The sequence below is a fragment of the Cavenderia fasciculata genome (assembly GCF_000203815.1).
Source record: "Cavenderia fasciculata unplaced genomic scaffold Scf_Dfasci-F-a-25c12.r2-5, whole genome shotgun sequence".
Lineage (NCBI taxonomy): Eukaryota > Evosea > Eumycetozoa > Acytosteliales > Cavenderiaceae > Cavenderia > Cavenderia fasciculata.
Window position 1 is genome coordinate 922,583 of NW_004457729.1, and position 22,282 is coordinate 944,864.

Consider the following 22,282-nt stretch of genomic DNA (forward strand, 5'->3'; position numbering starts at 1 on the left):
TATATATCACACAAACGAACAGAAACCAGTAGTCAAGTCAACAACTCTTTTAGTTGATTGAATCAATCTTGTTTATAAAGTATAAAGTATACTTATAAATATACCTTATTATATTTATTATTTATATATAGGAGATTGAATTTATAGATAGATGAAAAAAGACTTGAAACATCAATTACATAAAGAAGTAGGTATAGATAGTAGGTAGATAGGTAGATAAATAGTATTAATTCTGTTTTCTCAGATATTTAAAACCAAGATTATAAAGGAATTAATAGTATTGGGTAAAGAAAGAAAAGTTATAGTTCAAGTAGATAAAGCAGAAGCAGCGGCAGCAGCAGCAACAGGAGTATACATTGAAACTTGTTTTGTTGGAAGAGAAGCTGTCAGCTGGTTAATCGATCATCACAAGGAATTTAAAACAAGAGACGAGGTTAAACAATACCTATCACAATTACTTAAACAGGTAAGATTAGAGAATAGTGTAGTTTAGTTTTTGTTATTTAATAGATAGATAGATTCAAGTTGGCCGAGTACACTGGTTGGTGGAACATGGTAGGTAGTAGTATCTTGAGATTGCATTCTCAGTACGCAACCGAGTGACAGTAGTAATGTTTGTCGTTTTGTAAGCACAGCAGTGGTTGATGGTGACCCTGATCAACCAACCCACACCACCCACAATGTTCGTTCGTCTAGACGAAACAAGAAGAGAAAGGAGAATCTTTCATTTATTCGTTTTGTGGTGGGGGGTTCTATTGTTTGATTGTTGTGTTTTAGATTTTTCGAGTGGAACTTTATGCAAAGATCGATGAAATGTGGCTGCCCCACAATAATGGGTTCTTTGTAACAAAACAAAGGTTTGTTCGGGAGACGGGGCTTCACCTGACAGACAGGTGCAAAGATACGCCGCTCGAGGATAAGATGAATTATGCCTGAAAAGGGAAGTCCACCACCACATCAAATGAATCATTTCGTGGGAGGGGCCAATTCTTTTCGAATAACAAGCGGCAAAGAAAAGAATGGAATTTGGCTTTTCAAACGAAAACAAAAAAAAAAAAAGTTTGTTTGGAGGAGAGTGAACATCAGCAAAGCAAATGGATTTATCAACTTTCAAGTTAACTTGGCCCAAAAAGTCTAATTTCTTTTTTTTTTTGGTTGACGGTGCAATAAGTGTTGTGGGTGGGGTGTTTTTTCGTCAAGCGGAGAGTCCTCTTCATCATCAAGTTGATCCTTCTCTATCGATACAAATTTCCTCCTCTCTACTACTTATCTGTTGGCTCACTCGCGCACTCTCTTTTTTTTATCTATCTATCTATCTGTTCAACAACACTTAAACAAAAGAGAGAGAGAGAAAAGACGATTGCTATAAACATCAAGTTGTTTATACCACCTTCACTTCACAATCAACTCACACACAACTCAGATAAATTTATCTGATCTTTAAAATCAACAACAAAAAGACGATCGTCGTTGTTATGCTTTAATTTTTTACCACACGCAAAAGAAGATAAATCAAACCATCAACCACCACCACTTCAATCATCAATCATCATATCTGTTTGTTTGATTTTTTTTTTAAAAGCGCCTCATTTATTTATTATTAGAGAGATATCTTCATCTTCTCTTGTTGTTAATTAGTCAATCAATCGCATTTGACTAAATCCTTCATTCCTTCATTCATCCATCCATCCATCCATCTATCCAACCAACTAACCTCTCAAAAGTTTTAATATCCATTCCAAAATAATAATAATAATAATAATATATTAATTTACTTGTTTATCTTTTAATCAAAATTCAAAGGGTTTCATATCATATGTAGATTGTAATCAAAATCAAACTAATAATAATAATAATAATAATAATCATAATCATAATCATAATAATAGTAGTACTAATAATTTAGAAACAATAATAGAAACAACAACAACAGCAATGGATTCACCACTCAAAGCATCAGGTCATCATTTTAAGGATGATGGATCATTTTATGCTTTTACAGATAATAATAGTAACAATAATAATAATAATACCAACAACAATCCACTTGGTGGCAGTATACCGATTGGAGCAGGCACAAATAATAATAATAATAATAGTATGAGTAATAGTCTCGAAACTCAACTTTTAGTCACGCCAAGTAGCGTGTTTGTCAACTCTTCCTCTGCCAATCACAACAAATACTCTAAAAGAGGAGGTGCCAATTTAAACAAAGACGAGGTATGTAGTAAAATATTAAAAAGCTAGTAAAATCAAATCAATCAAATTGAAAGACACCCACAAAACAAACGTCATACTCCCACACCCACACATACTCTCTTTGCCCATTCCATAAATAACCATCATCAACCTACCCCATCTCACCCAAAGGTCGGGGGGGGAGGGAGTTGATGATGTTCATCAAAATGAAAAAACTGACAGACAGACGGATAAAGATTTATTTTTGATAAATATCGGCCTGCATAGAACAAAGAGACGGATTGGAGGGAGGCGAGGTTTGAAAATCGTGGTGGGTAGGTGGGAGTGAAGTTTGTTTTGTGGACCAATCACATAAAAACAAAGATATATGTGAATGTGATTAATATTCTCTTGCAACAACCTTCAAAAATAATATTTGATTTGAAAATAGCAACAACAACAACTTGTCGGTTGGTTGATGGATTTTAAAATAATATTAATATACATTTTTTAAAATTTAATTTACTTTTAGTTATTTCAACTTGGACTAGATTTAATGCATAGTGAAAAAGGATTAAAATTACAAAAGAGAAAGAAGAACTTTTTAGCAGCACCAACCAGTTGTTTTAGTGGCCAACAAATCATAGATTGGCTCTCTGAGAATTTGTGTATCTCACGAAAGGAGAGTCTAGTGGTAGCCTATAAATTGGTCAATTTAAATATATTCTTTGAAACTGGAATCAACCCAAATAATAATATTAATAATCTGGATTCTGGTTCTGGTGGCAACAATAGTGCAGGTAGTAGTCCTACTGGTAGTTCTACTTCAATATCTTATAGTAATAATAACACATCAACAACAACAACAACAAATATTAATATTCGAGGAGGGGGAAGCGGCAATAATATAGATACATCATCAACATCATCGTTATCAGCGTCATTTGGCGCCATGTTATCAACTACACCAAGCGCAGTCGCATTTTCACTCCCTCATCATCATCATACTCCTCAACCATCAACCTCAGCGCATAGTGGAATTAGAGGCTCAACCTCTTTAATGCCACCTCCATCATCATCAACAACATCAACATCATTATTGTCGTCGTCACTAAAGACGTCGACTTCATCTTTTATGCCACCACCATCATCTCCACTCAAATCCTCCTCATCGACATCTTTTTCCAATCCCAATAACCACAACAGTATGAGTAGCAACGGTTTTAGACTTCCGGTCGAAGACAATCCCGATGTATATTACGAGTTTCTAACCAAACCAGAGGCCATTATCAGCCACGTCTCGATGAAGCGACTAAGTGAACTCCATCTTGCCCATAAAACTTTACAATCCATTCCAACTACTATTATCAATACTTTAAATTATCTAAAGGTAAGATAAGAAAGAGAGATAATAATCAAATCAAAACAAAACAAACTATTCAATTTTACTTACTTATTTCTATTTCTATTTTAGGTATTAGACTTTTCATATAATGCATTACAAGATCATTCATCATTAGAGTCAGTATCAACATTGTATGGATTGGAATCACTCAATTTATCATATAATGCATTATCAGACATACCAGCTTCACTTAGTCGACTGGAAAAACTCACCAAACTCAACCTCAGTAACAACAATTTTGTAAATATTCCAACCTGTATCTTTCAACTCTTTTCGTTGGAGAAGCTCAACATGTCGGGCAACGTCATCGTGTCCATCCCCGAGTCGATCCAGCACCTGTACAAGTCGCTTGCGCATCTCGACCTGCGCAACAACAAGATCACCAAGCTGCCCAAAGAGGTTGGGCTCTTGGCCAAGCTGCACACTTTGGACGTGTCGGGCTACAACAAGATTGTTGAGTTGCCCGCCTACCTCGCTACGTTGCCCATGCTCGAGAAACTCGAGTTCCCCGACAGCGTCAAGGTGCCACCTCGCTCGGTCACCTCCAAGGGCTTTAGTCATATCATGGGTCACCTGCGTGACATGATTGACGGTACCGTCCAACTGACCGACGTCAAGCTCATCTTTCTCGGCCCGGAAAAGAGTGGCAAGACACAGTTGGTGCGTTCACTCACCAAGTCGTCGTCCAACAAGACCATCAAGATGGGTAGCATGCGTCGTCACAGCGGGTCAGTCTCGATATCATCGGCTGGCACGACTATTATAAATCCGCGTCTTGATACGCCGCAGTTGGGTGAGTCGGTCGAGCAGACCGAATGGAAGATCGAGCTGCCCGTCAGCCAGCAACAGCAGCAACAGCCACAACAGACGTTGTCCGTGCCCGTCCAGACTATGCCTGACGCGTCTCCCAAGACAATGCGCAGCTCCAAGTTGTCCAAACGTGCGGTCAAGTTGATGGCACTCGACTTTAAGTTTATCGGTAGTGCTGTCTACACGAGTACGCATTCGTTCTTTTTGTCAGAGCGTGCATTCTATTTGATCACGGTTGATATTACCAAAGAGCCGCTGTCACAGCTTGACCTGTGGGTCAACTCGGTCAAGGCCAAGGCGCCGACGGCACCCATCTACATTGTCGCCACCCACATTGACCACTATGCCGGCGACATTATGAAGGCACTACATCAGATCGAAGGGTTCCTCAACGAACGTATGCTTGAGGTGACAGGTGTCATTGGAGTCGCCACCAACACGTCGCGCAATATTGACCTCTTGCGCCAAGAGATCATCACGACGCTGGCCAACCAATGCAACCACTGGTTCTCAGAGCAGACGCCCGCCGTTTACGTACAGCTCGAGAAGCAGCTCGAGGAGGAAGCACGTCGTCGCTCACCGCCCGTCATTGCATGGGACGAGTATGTAAATATCGCCAAATTGGCCAACATCACGACACACGAGAAGCTGGTGCGTGCAACCAACACCCTACATCGATGGGGGTCGATCATGTGGTTTGACGAGGAGAAGCACGGGCTCAACGACCTGGTCATCCTGTCGCCGCAGTGGTTGAGCGACTGCTTTGCCGCCATTGTCATGTCGAAAAACACGCATATCCAATCCGACTCAATCCTGTCGCTCAAAAAGCTACACCACATTTGGAAGGACCCTGCGATCCCCGGCTTCCTCCACATGAAACTCATCCGTATGCTTGAGCGTTTCAACATCCTCTTTACACTCAAGAGCAACGGCCAAAACACGTCACTGCAGGATTTGTCGCTGCCATTGTCCGAGGCCAACCGGTCCGTGTCGTCGCCGCTCCCCACTCTGTCACCTGAGCCCGTTCTCACATCCAGTTCGTTCATTTCAACGTCGTCTACGTCCTCGTTTATGACGTCGATTGTCAATAGCTCGCCGTCGATGTTGCGCAGCTCCATGAAGCTGCTCAAGCCGGCCACCACCGCCGCTGCAGCCGCCGCGGGCATGTCGTCGGGCGGCAGCTCAGCCAGCACGTCGGGCAACATCTCGTCATCGTCATCACATGAAAACATTGCGCAGTTTATCCAGGGCACCAAGATCATCGTCCCCTGTCTACTGCCAGCTGCCAAACCATCACATCTTGCATCCATGTGGGACACTTGGGGTGGCGAAGACATGCACCAAGTCGGTCGTTACTACACCTTCCTCAACGCTCCCAAGAGTTGTTTTGACCGTCTCATGGTTCGTTTCCTCTACACCATGGAACCAATCGTCTACTATGGTTCGGGTATTCTCTTCCGTAAACCTCAAAACATGAAAGACTCGGTCAAGAGTAGTATGTCGTCTTGCGGAACACTCGTCGAGTTTGATCACCAAGCTCAACAAATCCAAGTGCGTGTGCGTGGTCACGACTACGAGTCCACGTCCAAGATGTTCCAGCTCGTGCTCGAAAATGTCGACACTCTTCTCAAGGATCTCGGCATCACACCCTCCAAGACACTGGTGACATGCTCGTGTTCGTTGGATTGCCAGCTCGACAAGCAGACACCCACCTACCCCATTGAAATGGTTGAGTCTGCCTTTGGCAAGGGTGAGGCCTACATCAAGTGCCCCAAGTCGCAAAAGCTCGTGTCGATCGAGACGCTCTCGCCAGATATTGCCCTCGCATGTCCGTCGACCACCAAGATTGGCACTGAGGAGCTGGCCGGTTTTGTCGAGATTGGCCACGGCGCGTCAGCCAAGGTGTTTAGAGCGACCCTGCGTGGCGCACAAACCGTCGCCGTCAAGCAGTTTAGTTTGGACCGTATGGACTTGCCCGACGCACACCCTTTGGTCGGCGGGTCAGGCTCACCCACTCCCAACTCATCGGGACACCACTTTACCCGTGCACCATCCAGCAGCTCGCTATCATCGGCATCATCAGCCGACGAAGCCAACCAGTTGCAAGGCAAGCTGACAGCCATCAACGAGTTTAGAAGAGAGGTTTGGCTCATGTCAGATCTCGTTCACCAAAATATTGTTCACATGAAGGGATACAGTTTGGACCCTTACTCGATCGTCATGGAGTATATGGATCTCGGATCATTGTCATCGTATCTCCGTCAAAAGCGAGAGTTGGGCGAGACACTACCATGGGAAATTATCCTCAAGATTGCCAAAGACATTGCCAAGGGCATGGCCTTTTTACACAACATTTCACCTCCACTTGTACATAGAGACCTCAAGTCGCCAAACATCTTGTTGGCCACCACTCCCACCGAACCATTCATCGTTGCCAAGATATCAGACTTTGGCCTCTCTAGAACGGTCGTCCAAAGTTTTGTTTCAAAGGTTGTCGACAATCCAACGTGGCTCGCCCCCGAGGTGATCAGCCAACGAGAATACAACGAAAAGGGAGATATTTACAGTTTGGGTATCATCCTCTGGGAGTTGTACCACATGCAGCTACCATTTGAAGAGTTTGGCATTAAATTTATGTCTACCCTCGAAGACAGTATCATCTCTGGTCTCCGTCCAACCATCAACCCTCAATGCAACGCAATGTATTCTTCATTGATTACAAAATGTTGGAATGAAAACCCTCAATCCCGTCCTTCTTTCCCTACCATTGTCAAGGCTTTAGAAGAAATTCATGATAACATCAAGAAAACTTCTTCTTCTTCTTCTTTACAAAATAAATAATAAAACAAAAGGAAGAAAAAAGGATATTTTTTTATAGAAATTAATAATAACATAATAGTAGTAGCAGTAGTAGTTTTGTTTATTATTCTTTTATATATATTTTCTTTATAAATCAAGAAAGTTTCTTATTCTTTCTTTCTTTTTATCATTTTCTATCGATAGGTAGCCATATTTAAATTTGGAGTGATGTTACTAACACCAACTATATTTGGCTGTTGTTGTTGCTGTTGTTGTTGTAAATTGAAATTATTGACAAACATTTGGTTATTCAACTGTTGCTTTTGCTGAAGGAGTAAAGCATTGGTTGCGGCTGTAGATAGGGGTGGTGATTGTTGAGCTTTACCCAATTGTTGTTGTTGTTGTTGGAGATGGAATTGTTGAGACACCGAGTTAAATAATTGTTGTTGTTGTGGATTGATCATATTTTGGTATTGTACACCATTAAATTGATTTGGTTGTGCAAAATTACCAGCATTGGCATTTTGTTGAGGTTGTTGTTGTTGTTGTTGTTGTTGTTGAAGATTATATACATATTGTTGTTGTTGTTGTTGTTGTTGTTTCAAAAGTTGTTGTTGTTGATTGTACAATTGTTGTTGCTGTTGTTGCTGTTGTTGTTGTTGGTAAAAGTTTTGTAATTGTTGTTGTTGTTGGAATAATTGTTGTTGCTGGAACAATTGTTGTTGTTGTAACAATGCTGCATTTTGTTGTTGTTGTTGTGGTTGAATACCCAATGGATTAGGTTGCGTCAAGTTTGGTGCGGCAGTATTGGATGTGGTGGTAATGGGAGTTGGAACAACAATTGTTGTTGCATTAGTTTGTGGAGTTTGATTCGCGATCGCTGGTTGTACTGGTTGAAGTTGTGAGGATATTGGCTGTACAAGGGGTGGTGGTGCATGAAGATTAAGTGGTGATGCCGCTGTTGTCAAAGTACTTGTTGGCGTCGTGGTGGCCGCAGTACTCTTTGCCAATGAAGACGACGAAGATGATTTCTTTGCAGTCGATTTCTTTGTTGTTGTTGGTTTTTCTTTCGGTTCTTTTTTGGTAGTTGTTGATTTTTTCTTGGATGTTTTGGTTGTTGTGGTTGTTGCAGTAGAGTCTGTGGAAGTTGTGAGCGTGGTGGTGTCTATAGAGTCAGATGATTCGGTGGTTGATGGTTCTGGTTCTGATAATTTCTTGGCGGTTGATTTTTTCTTGCTCGACGATGATTTCTTTTTACTAGTGGTGGTAGTAGTAGAGGTCGAGGTGGTTGAAGAGGAGAGTGATAGTGATGGTGAGGTGGGGTTGGAGGTGGATGCCACAGATGGTGTGGATGGTGCAGTGTTGATGGTGGTGGTTGGAGGATGTTGTTCGGCAATGGCCGAGGTCATGGAGGTGGCAAGGGCTGGCACCGATTGAGGGGCAATTGGTTGGGCTGGGATGGATTGGCGAGCTGCAATATTGGGATGGAGCAGTGGCGTTGTTGAAGCTGTGCCTGTTGTCGACGATGTTGCCGGTACGATTTGTGGCGATGAATGAATGGAATGTTGTTGTTGAGGTGATAGTAATGGTGTTGGTGGATTGGCAGTGCCCATAATAGTCATATTATTACTAATGACCATGGGCGATGTAATGTGTTGTTGTTGAATATTCATATTATTCATATGTTGTTGTTGTTGCTGTTGTTGTTGTTGTTGTTGTTGTTGTTGTTGTGCCTGTTGTTGTTGGTGTTGATGCAATGTTGATAGAGTCTGATTATACAACGCAGGTGTTGGAATACTTGAAGAAGGTTTGAATGAAACGCCACCAACTATGTTATTGGTTGGAGCAGCACCACCTCCCAATGACGATGAGGATGCAGATGCTGTATTTGATATATGTGCGGGATTGCCTAAACCAGAGGCCCCACCACCATTATGATAATGAAGATTGAGTTTCATCGATGATGCAGGGTCTAGTAATTCGTTGTTATGTTTGTTGTTGCTGCTGCTTTGGATCTGTCCAATACTATTCGCCGAGTAGTGTAGATTAATCGAGTTTGACGACATGAGGATGTCCTCTTCTTCATCACTGCTTTGCGAATACTCATCCTCGTTTGTAAAAACAGGTTGGTGATGATTGGATGCCGACGATGCGTTTTTGAATGGGTCAAGACTAATAATGATTCTTCTGAGCTTGTTGCAACGTAGATAGTTTCTCGTCGCAATCGGGATCAAAGTAGAGGCAGAGGATGATGATGAAGAAGAAGAGGAAGAAGAGGAGGGAGGATTGTTATTGTTGGATGTGGATGCGTGCTCTGCACCTCCACCTGCTTCTGAACCGTTTCCATTTACATGGATACCATTACTGCTATCTACCAGTGTCGTCTTATCGACTTGTGAACCATTGGCTACTTGTTGATCGTCCAATTGTTCCTCTTCGTCATCGTCTGTAGATTTGTGTGTTTTATTATTACCTAGATTAGGAATAAACGAATATTAATATCAATGGATTACAAATATTTATCTAGTGTATCGATTCACATCATACCATCATTGGTTCTCTTTCGTGAAGATAGAGAGAATTTCTTTGAAAGATTAGCGGCGGCCGTGGCGGCAGCAGCAGCAGCGGCAGCCGATGTAGTAGCCAAAGTGGTGTTGGCGGGAGGAGCAGCTGATCCTGCAGTTGGTACGACACTGTCTTGTGTGGTAGTAGGAACAGGATCAACCTTTTTCTTTGGTCTTCCCCTTCCTTGGTGATGGTGAGATTGTTGTTGGTTTGTTGTCGTAGTATTAGCAGCTGACGCATTTGCTGCATTTACAACGGCAGTACCATTATTATTATTATTAGTATTATTATTTCCATTTCCACCAGTACCATTTAATTTTAATTCATTTGCCTTTTTCTTTGCTGTAAAACATTGATTAATCAAGAGAGTAAGTAAAGAAGAATCAAAATATTAATTTGATATAATATAATACTTTACCATCTTGTGGTGATATAATGGAAGATCTCTTTTGTTTAGTTGGATCTTCAATATCCAATAAACAATTTTCTATTTAAACAAAAGAGAGAGAGAGAGAGAGAGAGAGAGAGAGAACATTCAATGTTATTGATTATTCATATGTATCAATATTCAATTATATAATCTTACCATAATGTTTAGCAAATCTTGATTGTTTTACTGTTCTTGAGCATTTATTACAAACAACCAATACTAGATGTTCCTTTGATGGTAACATACCAAATATATCCATATCTAAATTCATTTGATTGACTGATTAGTATCATCGGTATTCATTATTATTGTTGTTATCTTTCTTTGTCAGACGATGATGTGATGAATTCTTACAATTTTCGTTAATATAAGGGAATACACTTCCAGCTTCATCTTCAATGTCAACATCTGTTGCAATAGTATCGCTGCTATTGACATTGATGGTGGTTGGTGGTGTTGGAGTAGTTGGTTTCGATCGACTCAACAATGCATTATTGAGTAGTTCTCCAATTGACTTCCATGTATTTGCGGTATCATTGCTTGTTGTAGTTGTTGTTGTTTCATCTTGTTGGTCTATTGCCATACTACTACTACTACTAGTATCTAGATTGGCATTGTTGTTGGGTAGTAGTGTTGTCGACATTTCTTATATATCGACACACAATTATTAATGACTCTCTCTCTCTATAAGTCTATGTCTGATAATTTATATATATCTTGATTAGTTGTCGTACCGATACTCCTTGATTGGCAGACTTACTATATATCTCTCTCTATATCTCCTATATATATTGATTGTACAATGAAATGAATACTATAAGGTCAGGCTGCAAAGTATAGTATTAATCCCGATAATACAACAACAACGACAACTCTAACTATAATAATATATATATATCTTGGCAATAATATTATTCAGAAAGGTGGTAGAGTGTCTATCTATCTATTGTATTGGTCGAGTCTTGCTTTGTTGGTGTTGGATTGGATGGATGGTTGTATGTCTCTTTCCTTCTGTTCTCTAGCCTCTCCTAATGTATATATCACCTGACTTGACTGATGATTAAAACTCTCAGACAACAATATATATAAACACGTTGAGAAACACAAAGTTTTTTATCAATACTTTATTAATATATATATATATTTACTAAACTAATCAATGATTGATTGGCGAGGGATGCTTGATCATCAATGTATATAATCTATGTTAATTATAGAGATACACATCATTCTTTACACTAACCATCAAAATCCTTATAGTCCCAACAAACATACAAATTGTTTATTATTAATGTCTTTCCAACAACAACAACAACAACATGGTAATGATCGTCCAATCAATAAGGATGATCATAGTGTATACCATACCAACCAAAGAATATTAAATGTATAATTCAATTGGTATATCTATAAATCTCTGCAAGAAGAGAAGATGTTGATTAAATCGATTTTCGAGGAGGACAAAAAGGGTCGCTCTCAAACTATGATCGTTTAATTTATATTTATATATTTCATTTGAACAAATAGTACTTTGCCAAAGCTTATGAACTTCATTGAGTCATAAAGCAGAGAGAGAGAGAGAGTAGATAAATAGATATATAGAATGTTAGCACAGTCACATTGTTTCGAACAATATATCAAGTCAGTACCAGATCATGGCTCGATTGTCTATGGTGAATATCTATCAAAGCTGACTGCATATCCACGTGGTATCAATCTAGATAACAATAATCCTCTTACAAATATTCAACAATTACCATATGATCTTCAGTTAGAGGTATGTCAAACTTTGTTAATAGTCTACTTTGATGATTGGTTCACTAACAACCCAATCAACATTTCCTTCTATAGAGACATTATTTTACAGATTTAACAATACCAATGGTTGAACACAAAGATTCAACATCAGTCATGATGACACCTACTAGATCTCAACCACCATACATTGAACCAATCAGAAATATACAGTATGTTCAAATCATATGATGTATCAATCTTTCACAGACCTAATAATAATTATAAACTTTTTAATCTATAGATCAGTACTTTCAACAGTTACGAATCAATTGAATCAATGGTTAACCAAAAAAGATGAAGTTGTATATGATAGTATAGGATTCAATGATTGTGATGTTAAATCGATTTGTTGGCATCCAAAACAACGACTACTTGCCATTTGCAATAGAAACGACGTGGTTTTGATCTATTCTTTCCCATCCAATGGTGTCGTATCACATGAATATAAACCTTTAGCACTTTGGATGGAATTTCAATCCAGTGTCATTGACATGCAATGGAAAACACATAATCCTCTCACTTTGGCTGTTTCTTGCAAGTATGTGTTGAATCCTAGGATAAATATTATTATTTATCGATCATTAATATTAATATTGATTTAATTTATTAATTTTGTAGAAATGGAATTATTTTATGGGAAATTGATTTAAATGATTTTAATAGTTTGGTTGCAAAGAATAATATAAACAAAATGACTCAACCGTCAATGACCAATGCAACTATATTAAACTATCCTTGTTTTATACCAACAACAATGAGTTGGCGATCAGATGGATTATTGTTGGCATCGGGGTCGAGATCGTTGAATTCGATAGTGGTGTGGGACGTTGCATCAAGAGTACCGAGCCTTGTGCCACGTTATGGAGGCAATGCAGTCGTATCATTCTCGCCAATGGACGATCTACTCCTCTCGGCCTCAAACGAAAATACAAGAATATTCGAGACTTCCAAATGGGACTACAACAACAAACAATGGGCATTCAACAGTAACTACATTTCATCTGGGTGGACTCCTCTTGGCGACTACTTGGCTTTGGCATCTGGTGACCAAATCAATTTTATTCAATACAAGAACAAAGCTTTAGATACTTGTAAGTATCGATTAATATAATATAAATACCTTCAAAGGAAGGAGAAGAGAATCATATTAATTAATTAATCGATTAATTAATTTAATTTAATTTAAAAAAAAGTCGGAGGCAATTTAGTTCATGTAGAGAAAACAACAACTTTTAAAATTACACAAAATGGAAATGATTATCATGTTGGAGGACATATAAGACAGATTGCAATCAGTCCCGATGGCACTAGAATGGCAGTAATCTTTCTCAAAAATAGAAGTGAGACTGATAACGATAGATTGATTGCCATCTACCGTATAAAGACTCATCCAACTCTTATCATCACACCAAGAGGTTTCATCCGTAAACTAGATCAATCACTTCAAAGCATTCAATTCGTACCAAACTATTCTAAAGGGTCTTTACTATCGGCCACATATGTCGATGGTGTGGTTTCTTTCTTTCCTCTGCTCTATACCACTTCAAATCAATCTAGAGAATAAAAAATAATTGATGTCAAAAATTAAAGACAATCAATCAATCTCGGTTGGGTGTTAATTTATTTAAAGTTTCATTTATTTATTTATTTATTTATTTATTGTTCATTTGAGCTAATCTATTGCTCATCATTTTGTTATGTTTGGCAAAAATTGCTTTCTTTTGATATAATATTACAGTGCCAACAGAGATGGCAATGGCAGCGAATCCACCAACTACAACACCAACAATAATCTTCCATGTTTTACTGTTGGTTGAATCACAATCACTTTGAGAGTTGTCGATTAAAAGTGGTGTGAAATCTGGGTCGAGTAAACATGATTGACATTGAGGTAATGATACTCCAATCAATGTTGACATGATTGTTGTTGGTGATGGTGATGATTGACTGGTTGTTTGGTTGATCAGTGTTGTTTTGGAGAATGTTGGTCTTCCATCTGATAATACATAATCAATGAATCGACCGTTGTATTGGATATTATCTTTGATTACTCTGAGATATTGGATGGTTGATGATAGTTGATCGTATGAAAATGTTGATATCGGTTGTTGTTTGCACTCATATTCAATCGTTTGGTTCATATTGACATCGGTTCTAAATACAACTCGAAGTGTTGATATTAGATTGCTGTATTGCCAGTTGGTGATATTCAATGCCAGTTTGATTGAGTTTGGATTGATGTGAAGTAGTTGATCTCCAAATTGGATATCTCTTGGTTGTGTTGAGAATGATATCATTGCCTTGACTATGGTGCCAGTGTAAATTCGGTTAGTAATATTGACAAGTTGATAATTAACCAAAGTTGTTGAATTATCATTGTTGATGCTTGCATTCCAACTGTTTGTCATCAATTCACCAACTACCTTTCCATCTGGATCAATTTCTTGAATAGCAACCAATTCAAAATCACATTTAGTTCCATCAATTTCAAATGATGATGTTGGTGCTGTTGTATTTGCAGACGGTGTTGTATTGGTATCTAAAATACATTAAATAGATTATTAGCATATTTATCCTTAATTAAAATAATTAATTCTTTTCTCTACACATACATTTAGTCAAACAATTATCAATTGGATTATAACCACTATCACATTGACAACGGCCATTAACATCACAAGATCCATGTCCAAAACAATTTGATGTTGATTCTTGACATTGTGTTTGTGGTGTTGTTCCTCCTCCACCTGTTGTTGATCCAGTGGTTGTTGTAGTTGAACCACCAGAAGTAGTTGTTGAACCATTATTATTTGGTGGAGCTGTGAAATATAAAAAGTCATTTGATATATATGGATATCCATCAACAAAGATACTAACATTAGCAGGACCATAACTAGCACTCTCTGACAATGTACAATTAATTGCATCAACAGCTGATGATACTACACTACATAGTATTTTATCATTGATTGTAATGTTTGCCAGAGAATGGTTTTGTCTAAAATCACCAAACAAATAAATTAATCTTTGATTTGTTGAATCAACTTGTCCTGATAATAATCGAGGGTAATCTATAATATTTGAAAATAAATATATTAATTTAATTAATTAGGATATGGTTGTTAATTTTAATTATTCATCAAAATACATTTAAAAGGAACAATAAATGTTTCTAGATTATAAGCATTTGATACTCTAAAAGTATAGGTTGCAGTATTTAATTGATTAATGTCCAATTCACAACTAACTATTGAACTTCCAAGGGCTTGGTTGTATTGGGTCTGGAATATAGTACAATTTCTTGAAGATGGAGACACCGTGAATTGGTGTTGGAGATTATTATTATAGAATAAAAACGTCCAAGTGAACCATACTTTTTGGTTTAATTGTTGAGTGGCATTGACCGATGTTAAAATAATGCCAACTTCTTGAATTCTAAAGCTTATAGTATAAGCTTCATTTTCATTCAATTTAATTGATACAGCTTGTTCAAGTCCATTTGTTTGATAATATAATCTATAATAATTGAAGGGATGGAAATTAAATAATTAATTAATTATAAATTGCCTGGAGATTTTTTTTTTTAATATTTACGTTAACATTTTCTGTGGAACTACAGGAACAAGAGTATAACCTCCTTGAGTTGGATGTAGTGCCTCATTACCCCACCCTAGTAGATTTCCTGTGAGGACTCCTCTAAAACCCTTTGTATAAACCAGAGTTTGATCGATTGTAGGTTGACATGTAAATCCAGGTAGTAAGGTTAGATCAGTTTTAATAATACTTTTATCATTGAAATAGCACCAATAACAATCTATAAATGATTTAGATGAGAATGTTGATTAATATAATGGTTATATTATATAATATTGTAATTTTAAATCTATTTCTTACCAGGAAGACTAGAGATAAGAGTTCCGGTTATATCGAGCTTGTTGATACAAGAACTTGGTGGAACAGTACCAGCAATGGTAGGATTATTACTAATATCGAGTAATCTTGATGTGTTGTCTGGAGTCATCAATGCCCATGGGACAGTAGTGATTCCGGTCAATCTGTGATACTGCCATTTCTGAAAGTTGGCGGTTGGTGCTGGAAGGGTTGGAAGTGTTGTAGTTGTTGTAAATTGTCTTATCCTTTAGTATTAAAGAAAATAAATAAATATATTATTATTTAAATACTGTTGATTAAATAAAAAACACATACATATGTTGTAATTTTGGGGGGAATACAGTGAATGGGTATTGATCACCCGGGTTAGCATAGTCTGATACAAGATACACTAAATTGACAAATTTATCCAATGTAGGCACTGAAGTGAATTTTCCTTCAAATCTCCTGTAAAAAATATTGTTGTTGTTGTTAGAATTGAATGAAGAGGGGGTATTGAAATATATTGTACTTACAATTGTGTACTTATTTCAGGTGATGGTGAGATCAAGTTGTATAGACCAGTTGGACTGATTGCAAGTAAAGAACTAAAAATGAAATGGTTAAAAAGAGGAAAAATCTTGGATTTAATAATAATAATATAGGTGACCGTTGATTTTAATTACATACATGGATTGAAAACTAGCAGTGACAGTAATAGTTCCAGAATTAACTTTTGCATTGTTTCCAATTGTCAGACTAGCTAATTGTTTGAAAAGTGAATTCTTTAAATTGATTGATAGTGGAGCGTCGGTAGCAGAGACATTAATATAATATGAAAAGGCACCCAAGCTGGTCATAAAGCTATTTGTACCATTCTCAAACAATGGATAGGTTTTTAAAGAATTGAAAACAAACGAGGCTGTGGCCAGAGGTCTTTTAACAGTCAACATATTGTCATTTAAAACGGTAACATTTCCAAATGACAGAGTAGCTCCTGTTAGTGATGGGAAAAACTCTAATAATCCACTTGGAAATATTGATGTTCTATCATCAAATATCCTAAATAAATAAATAAATAAATGATTATGTTATGCCTTTGTCTATTTAATTGACTAAGCTTAAAAGGGAGTCATACATTATAGAGACTACTTTTGGTAATCCTCCTGTCAACTTGGTGTATACACTTTGATTGGGGTCTCTTAAAAATACTCCGGGTGGTTGAATTTCAAAGGCAAGACACTCTGGTAGAGAAATAGTAGTAAATGTATTTGGTGCTAATCCATTGGTGATAAATGTTGTATATACAGGTCGTAAATACCTAAGAAATAAATAAATAAATAAATAAATAATAATAATTAGTTTTCTATCTTTGCTAAAGTTTCCACTTGATCACCACAACATACACATGTGTAATATGAGCATTGCCAGCTGAACATTCAAATACTGCAGATCCACATATACTATTTGAATCTTCAGCGATGGTGCTACCATATTGACGAATGATCCATACTGCTGAATCAACTATAGAATTAGGTTAGGTGGAAATATGTTAGAAGTGATGATGATTCTTTGAGGTGAGAGATATTAACATACTTTCATTTTGAGGTAATACTTGACAACTCGTAAACTGTATAAAACATTGAAGTAGTAGAATAAAAAATACTATCTGTTTCATTGTGGTAGTATTTGTTTTTCAAGAGGTGGTGATCATTCAACAAAGGGCGCCCACCCTAGTATGATATACTTCATCATCTTGTGGATAGTTTGTCGTTACAATATTGGGCGTCAATACTCTTGATACTTGTATGCTTTAAAGGAAAAGAAGGCGCATGAAATAATCGCGATAAATATTAATATCTTTGATGTCATTCAAATAAATAGAATCTTTGATTTTGAAAAATATCTAATATTCTATTTATTTTTATGTTATTGCATATTTTGTAGTTTTTGTTGCATTGCTTTCTTTTGTTTGTTCACTGTAACATTCTTTTTCAATAACATTACAGCACCAACAGTGATGGCAATGGCAGCGAATCCACCAACGACAACTCCAACAATAATCTTCCATGTTTTACTGTTGGCTGAGTCACCACAGTCACTTACAGTATTGTCGATTAAAAGTGGTGTGAAATCTGGGTCAAGTAAACATGATTGACATTGAGGTAATGATACTCCAATCAATGTTGACATGGTTGTTGGTGTTGATGATGATTGACTGGTTGTTTGGTTGATCAATGTTGTTTTGGAGAATGTTGGTCTTCCATCTGATAATACATAATCAATGAATCGACCGTTGTATTGGATATTATCTTTGATTACTCTGAGATATTGAATGGTTGATGATAGTTGATCGTATGAGAATGTTGATATCGATTGTTGTTTGCAATCATATTCAATCGTTTGGTTCATATTGACATCGGTTCTAAATACAACTCGAAGTGTTGATATTAGATTATTGTATTGCCAATTGGTGATATTCAATGCTAGTTTGATTGAGTTTGGATTGATGTGAAGTAGTTGATCTCCAAATTGGATATCTCTTGGTTGTGTTGAGAATGATATCATTGCTTGAACTATTGTATCAATGTACAGTGCATTACTAATATTGACAAGTTGATAGTCTACAAGGGTTAAACCATCACTGTTGGTAATAGTTGCATTCCAACTGTTTGTCAGTAACTCTGCAATGACAATACCTTCATTATCCAATTCTTGAATAGCAACCAATTCAAAATCAAATTTAGTTCCATCAATTTCAAATGATGATGTTGGTGCTGTTGTATTTGTAATAGGTGTCGAGTTGGTGACTATAAAATGAATTAAATATTAATATTAATATTAATTGATTTTTAATAATTAATTAATAATTTTCTACATACATTTAGTCAAACAATTATCAAGTGGATTATAACCATTATCACATTGACAACGGCCATTAACATCACAAGATCCATGTCCAAAACAATTTGATGTTGATTCTTGACATTGTGTTTGTGGTGTTGTTCCTCCTCCTGTTGTTGAACTGGTAGTTGTTGTGGTTGATCCACCAGTAGTTGTTGTTGAACCATTATTATTTGGTGGAGCTGTGAAATATAAAAAGTCTTTGGAAATAAATGAATATCCATCAACTACAATATAGACACTTGCAGGACCATAACTTGCACTCTCTGATAAAGTACAATTAATTGAATCTGGTGTCGATGATACAACACTACATGCTATTTTATCGTTAATTGTAATATTTGCCAAAGAATGATTTTGTCTAAAATCACCAAACAAATAAACCAAACTTTGATTTGTTGAGTCAACTTGTCCTGATACTAATCTTGGATAATCTATTGTTTGTCGAAAGGTATTGAATTATTAATATAATATACCTTTAATATTAATTTCAAACTCTTTGTTTTAATTAATATTAATCTAATACTTACACTTAAAAGGAACATTGTATGTTTGTTGGTTATAAGCATTTGCGACCAAAAAATTGAATGACATGATGTTTAATTGGCTGACATCTAAATCACATCGTACAGTTGCATTTCCATATTTATTGTTGTAAATCGTTGCCAAATTTTTGCAGCTACGTCCAAGTGATAAAGGAAGCAGTGTGAAATTGTGTAGTAGAGTGGGATTAAAGAATAAAAATGACCAATTGAATGAAATGATTTGATTGGGGTTTTGGGTTACATTGACAGATGTGAATATAATGCCAACTTCTTGAATTGTAAACCCAACAGTGTGTGCCTCTTTATCATTTAATTTAATCGAAACAGTTTCCTCACTACCATTATTAGTTTTATAATATAATCTATAAAAAAAAAAGAAAAAAAAGAAAAATTAATATAAATATATCAAAATTAACATTAAATTAATAGTTACTCTAATATTTTGTTTGGAACAATTGGAGTAAGAGTATAATTGCCTTGAGTTGGATGTAGTCCATTGTTACCCCACCCTAAAAGCGATCCGGTCAAATTGGCACGATAACCAATTGTATGAATCGTTGAAAGGTCCAAAGTTGGTTGACATGTAAATCCAATGGGCAATGGCATACTAGTTTTAAAAATGGTTTGATCATTATAATTGCACCAATAACAATCTATACAATTAATTAAATAATAAATAAAGATAAAAATAAATATAATGTCTGCAAAATAAAAATGATGTTCGATATATATTTATCTTTCTTACCAGGTACTTTGGTGATACTAGTAGTTGTGATAAAGAGTTTGTTGATACAGAAATACTCTGGAACGGTTCCCACAATACCTGGATTACCGCTATCTAAATCGAGTAATCTTGATGTGTTGTCTGGTATCAATGATGCCCATGGCACAGTTGCAATGCCACTCAAGTGATGATAAACCCATGTATTAAAGGTAGTTGTTGGTTTTGGAGTAGATGGAAACGTTGTAATATTTGAATATTGTCTTACACTAGTGAAAGTAGTAGAAAATATGTAATTATTAATTATTATTATTTCCCAATCTGATTTATATCTATCAATCTATCTATCTATCTATATTTCAACATACTATTGTGTTAGACTTGGGGGAAAACTTGTGAAAGGGTAACCATTTCCAATATCAGAATACTCGAAAATAAGTTTATATAAATTGTTAAATTGGTGTAATGGAGGTGTACTCGTTAACCTTCCTCTAACTTTACTAAATTAATTTAAAGTTTAAATAAATAAATAAATATCAATTTGTTCTTCATTTTTCTGTTTTTTTTTTTTTTTTTTTTTTTTGAATTGTTGTTAATACTTACAGCTGTTTGACAGCATCTGGATTCAAAGAAACCAAGTCGATAGAGGTTTTAGGATCATTTTCAGTTAATAGTTTTCTACTCATACACAAAAAGAAATAATAATAGGTGGAATGGTTAGATAAAGATTTCATTTTAGCAATATATATAATTTTGTTAAATACAAACATGTCTTCACAACTTGCAATGACAGATACAGTGCCTGGATTAGGACTAATGTTTTTCAATTCCAATACACCTAGGTTTTTGAAAATAGAGCTGCTAATGTTGAATGTAACCGGGTTATCAGAGACACTGGTGTTAAAGTACATGGTAAATGTACCGACTGAAGTCATCAAACTATTGCCGGCAGTTTGAAACGCTGGAAAGGATTTCAAAGAGTAGAGTTCTAGTGATATCTGTGATATCGGTGTCGATGGTGCAAGGGTCAGCTGGTTGTCTTGCAAAGTGGTGATACCAAGCTCCATGGAAAGAAGCCCAAGTCTTGGGAGCTGTGTAAAGAATCCAGCTGGCAATATAGTGATTAATTTATCAAAAATCCTATAATATATTATAATCACAACTTTGTCGTTAGTCATCATCAATCATCATGGATGGAAACTGTTACTCTTATGTACATACCAAAAAATGTTTACTATTGGAAGACCTGTTCCTATCTTTAAAAGTATATTTTGACTTGGGTCGCCTCTATAATTATTTGATTGGGGAGGTTGAATAACAAATTGAGTACATAGCTGTAGGTCAATGTTGGTTGTTGGAGAAGGTGGCTGACCACCAGAAGCTATAAACCCAGATGTCCCGGGTCTAAGATTGCTATAAATTTATAAAGTAAAGTAAAGAAATAAAGAAAGGTGTGAATGATTATTATGATATATCACATTTGATCAATATATTTATCATCATGTTAAACATACACTGCTGTGATACGGTTATTTGTACAAACAAATGCACCTGATGCACATATACTCACTGAATCTTCAACTATGTTGCTACCATATTGACGAATGATCCATCTAATAGAACTAACTTTAATATATAAATGAAATGAATCAATGATGTTTTGTTAGATCCTTTCGATCGACGAGAGAGAGAACAGAGAGTTGAAATATACATACGATCAGCTGGAAGTAATGTTTGTGCACCCGAAAACTGAATAAAACTACTGCAATGGATGAGTAAAACAAATACCACTACTATCTGTTTGATAACACACATCATTTTATCTTATTTGTTGGGGGGTGTTTAGAAACGAAAAGTATTAGAGTTGTTGTTTGTTCTAGATGATCTAAATTTTATGATGATCTATGGTACACAACCCCCCATTATCAGAACCTTCTCATGAAGTCGAATAAATATCTTGCAACAAACGGATCGATTTTTAAAATATCATCAAACCAGTGCTGGATTTTGTCGTTTGTTTGATGAGCCGAGGAAGATCGAGGTCATACTATTGATGACATCACACAAATAAAGAATGACCCAATTATTTTCCTGAATCAATTATGCATTTGGACAAATAGTTGTTGGGTGAATCATTGCCATAGAAATAAATTTTGTTTTGGAATTAGCCTACCATCATTTATTTCTAACAAATAATTTGTTATAAACGACTCACGTTGTACGAGAATGATGATGTTGAAAAGAAAATGTTTTTTTTT

At 36.4% G+C, this 22,282-nt stretch overlaps 8 protein-coding genes across 8 annotated transcripts; 5 read left to right on the top strand and 3 right to left on the bottom strand.

The window, feature by feature from the left end:
* Window positions 1–151: 151 nt before the first annotated feature.
* Window positions 152–4,041, top strand: DFA_00686 (uncharacterized protein; the record flags this gene model as incomplete). Its single annotated transcript, XM_004358614.1, has 9 exons — window positions 152–187; window positions 245–466; window positions 511–555; window positions 1,605–1,629; window positions 1,823–2,220; window positions 2,711–3,568; window positions 3,653–3,714; window positions 3,811–3,839; window positions 3,869–4,041. 9 exons carry the CDS (start codon window positions 152–154, stop codon window positions 4,039–4,041), a joined length of 1,848 nt encoding a protein of 615 aa, XP_004358671.1.
* Window positions 4,042–4,537: 496 nt separating this feature from the next.
* DFA_00687 (uncharacterized protein) lies at window positions 4,538–5,289 on the top strand (the record flags this gene model as incomplete). Its single annotated transcript, XM_004358615.1, has 2 exons — window positions 4,538–4,790; window positions 5,099–5,289. The coding sequence occupies 2 exons, from the start codon at window positions 4,538–4,540 to the stop codon at window positions 5,287–5,289; spliced, it is 444 nt and encodes a 147-aa protein (XP_004358672.1).
* A 220-nt stretch (window positions 5,290–5,509) lies between these two features.
* On the top strand, window positions 5,510–7,234 carry DFA_00688 (uncharacterized protein; the record flags this gene model as incomplete). The annotated part of the gene is made up of 2 exons (XM_004358616.1): window positions 5,510–5,888; window positions 6,501–7,234. The coding sequence occupies 2 exons, from the start codon at window positions 5,510–5,512 to the stop codon at window positions 7,232–7,234; spliced, it is 1,113 nt and encodes a 370-aa protein (XP_004358673.1).
* A 152-nt stretch (window positions 7,235–7,386) lies between these two features.
* Window positions 7,387–10,830, bottom strand: DFA_00689 (uncharacterized protein; the record flags this gene model as incomplete). The annotated part of the gene is made up of 5 exons (XM_004358617.1): window positions 7,387–9,665; window positions 9,740–10,099; window positions 10,176–10,244; window positions 10,344–10,448; window positions 10,542–10,830. 5 exons carry the CDS (start codon window positions 10,828–10,830, stop codon window positions 7,387–7,389), a joined length of 3,102 nt encoding a protein of 1,033 aa, XP_004358674.1.
* Window positions 10,831–10,994: 164 nt separating this feature from the next.
* DFA_00690 (uncharacterized protein) lies at window positions 10,995–11,682 on the top strand (the record flags this gene model as incomplete). Its single annotated transcript, XM_004358618.1, has 4 exons — window positions 10,995–11,021; window positions 11,107–11,220; window positions 11,407–11,542; window positions 11,612–11,682. The coding sequence occupies 4 exons, from the start codon at window positions 10,995–10,997 to the stop codon at window positions 11,680–11,682; spliced, it is 348 nt and encodes a 115-aa protein (XP_004358675.1).
* A 108-nt stretch (window positions 11,683–11,790) lies between these two features.
* DFA_00691 (WD40 repeat-containing protein) lies at window positions 11,791–13,548 on the top strand (the record flags this gene model as incomplete). Its single annotated transcript, XM_004358619.1, has 5 exons — window positions 11,791–11,964; window positions 12,039–12,154; window positions 12,226–12,522; window positions 12,603–13,075; window positions 13,178–13,548. The coding sequence occupies 5 exons, from the start codon at window positions 11,791–11,793 to the stop codon at window positions 13,546–13,548; spliced, it is 1,431 nt and encodes a 476-aa protein (XP_004358676.1).
* Window positions 13,549–13,636: 88 nt separating this feature from the next.
* Window positions 13,637–17,532, bottom strand: DFA_00692 (uncharacterized protein; the record flags this gene model as incomplete). The annotated part of the gene is made up of 11 exons (XM_004358620.1): window positions 13,637–14,523; window positions 14,597–15,055; window positions 15,133–15,500; window positions 15,579–15,798; window positions 15,879–16,120; window positions 16,191–16,322; window positions 16,391–16,462; window positions 16,545–16,916; window positions 16,993–17,175; window positions 17,261–17,378; window positions 17,451–17,532. The coding sequence occupies 11 exons, from the start codon at window positions 17,530–17,532 to the stop codon at window positions 13,637–13,639; spliced, it is 3,135 nt and encodes a 1,044-aa protein (XP_004358677.1).
* Window positions 17,533–17,783: 251 nt separating this feature from the next.
* DFA_00693 (uncharacterized protein) lies at window positions 17,784–21,842 on the bottom strand (the record flags this gene model as incomplete). Its single annotated transcript, XM_004358621.1, has 10 exons — window positions 17,784–18,664; window positions 18,737–19,177; window positions 19,289–19,665; window positions 19,737–19,956; window positions 20,049–20,293; window positions 20,393–20,524; window positions 20,628–21,164; window positions 21,246–21,437; window positions 21,539–21,650; window positions 21,740–21,842. 10 exons carry the CDS (start codon window positions 21,840–21,842, stop codon window positions 17,784–17,786), a joined length of 3,240 nt encoding a protein of 1,079 aa, XP_004358678.1.
* Between the last annotated feature and the right edge of the window lie 440 nt (window positions 21,843–22,282).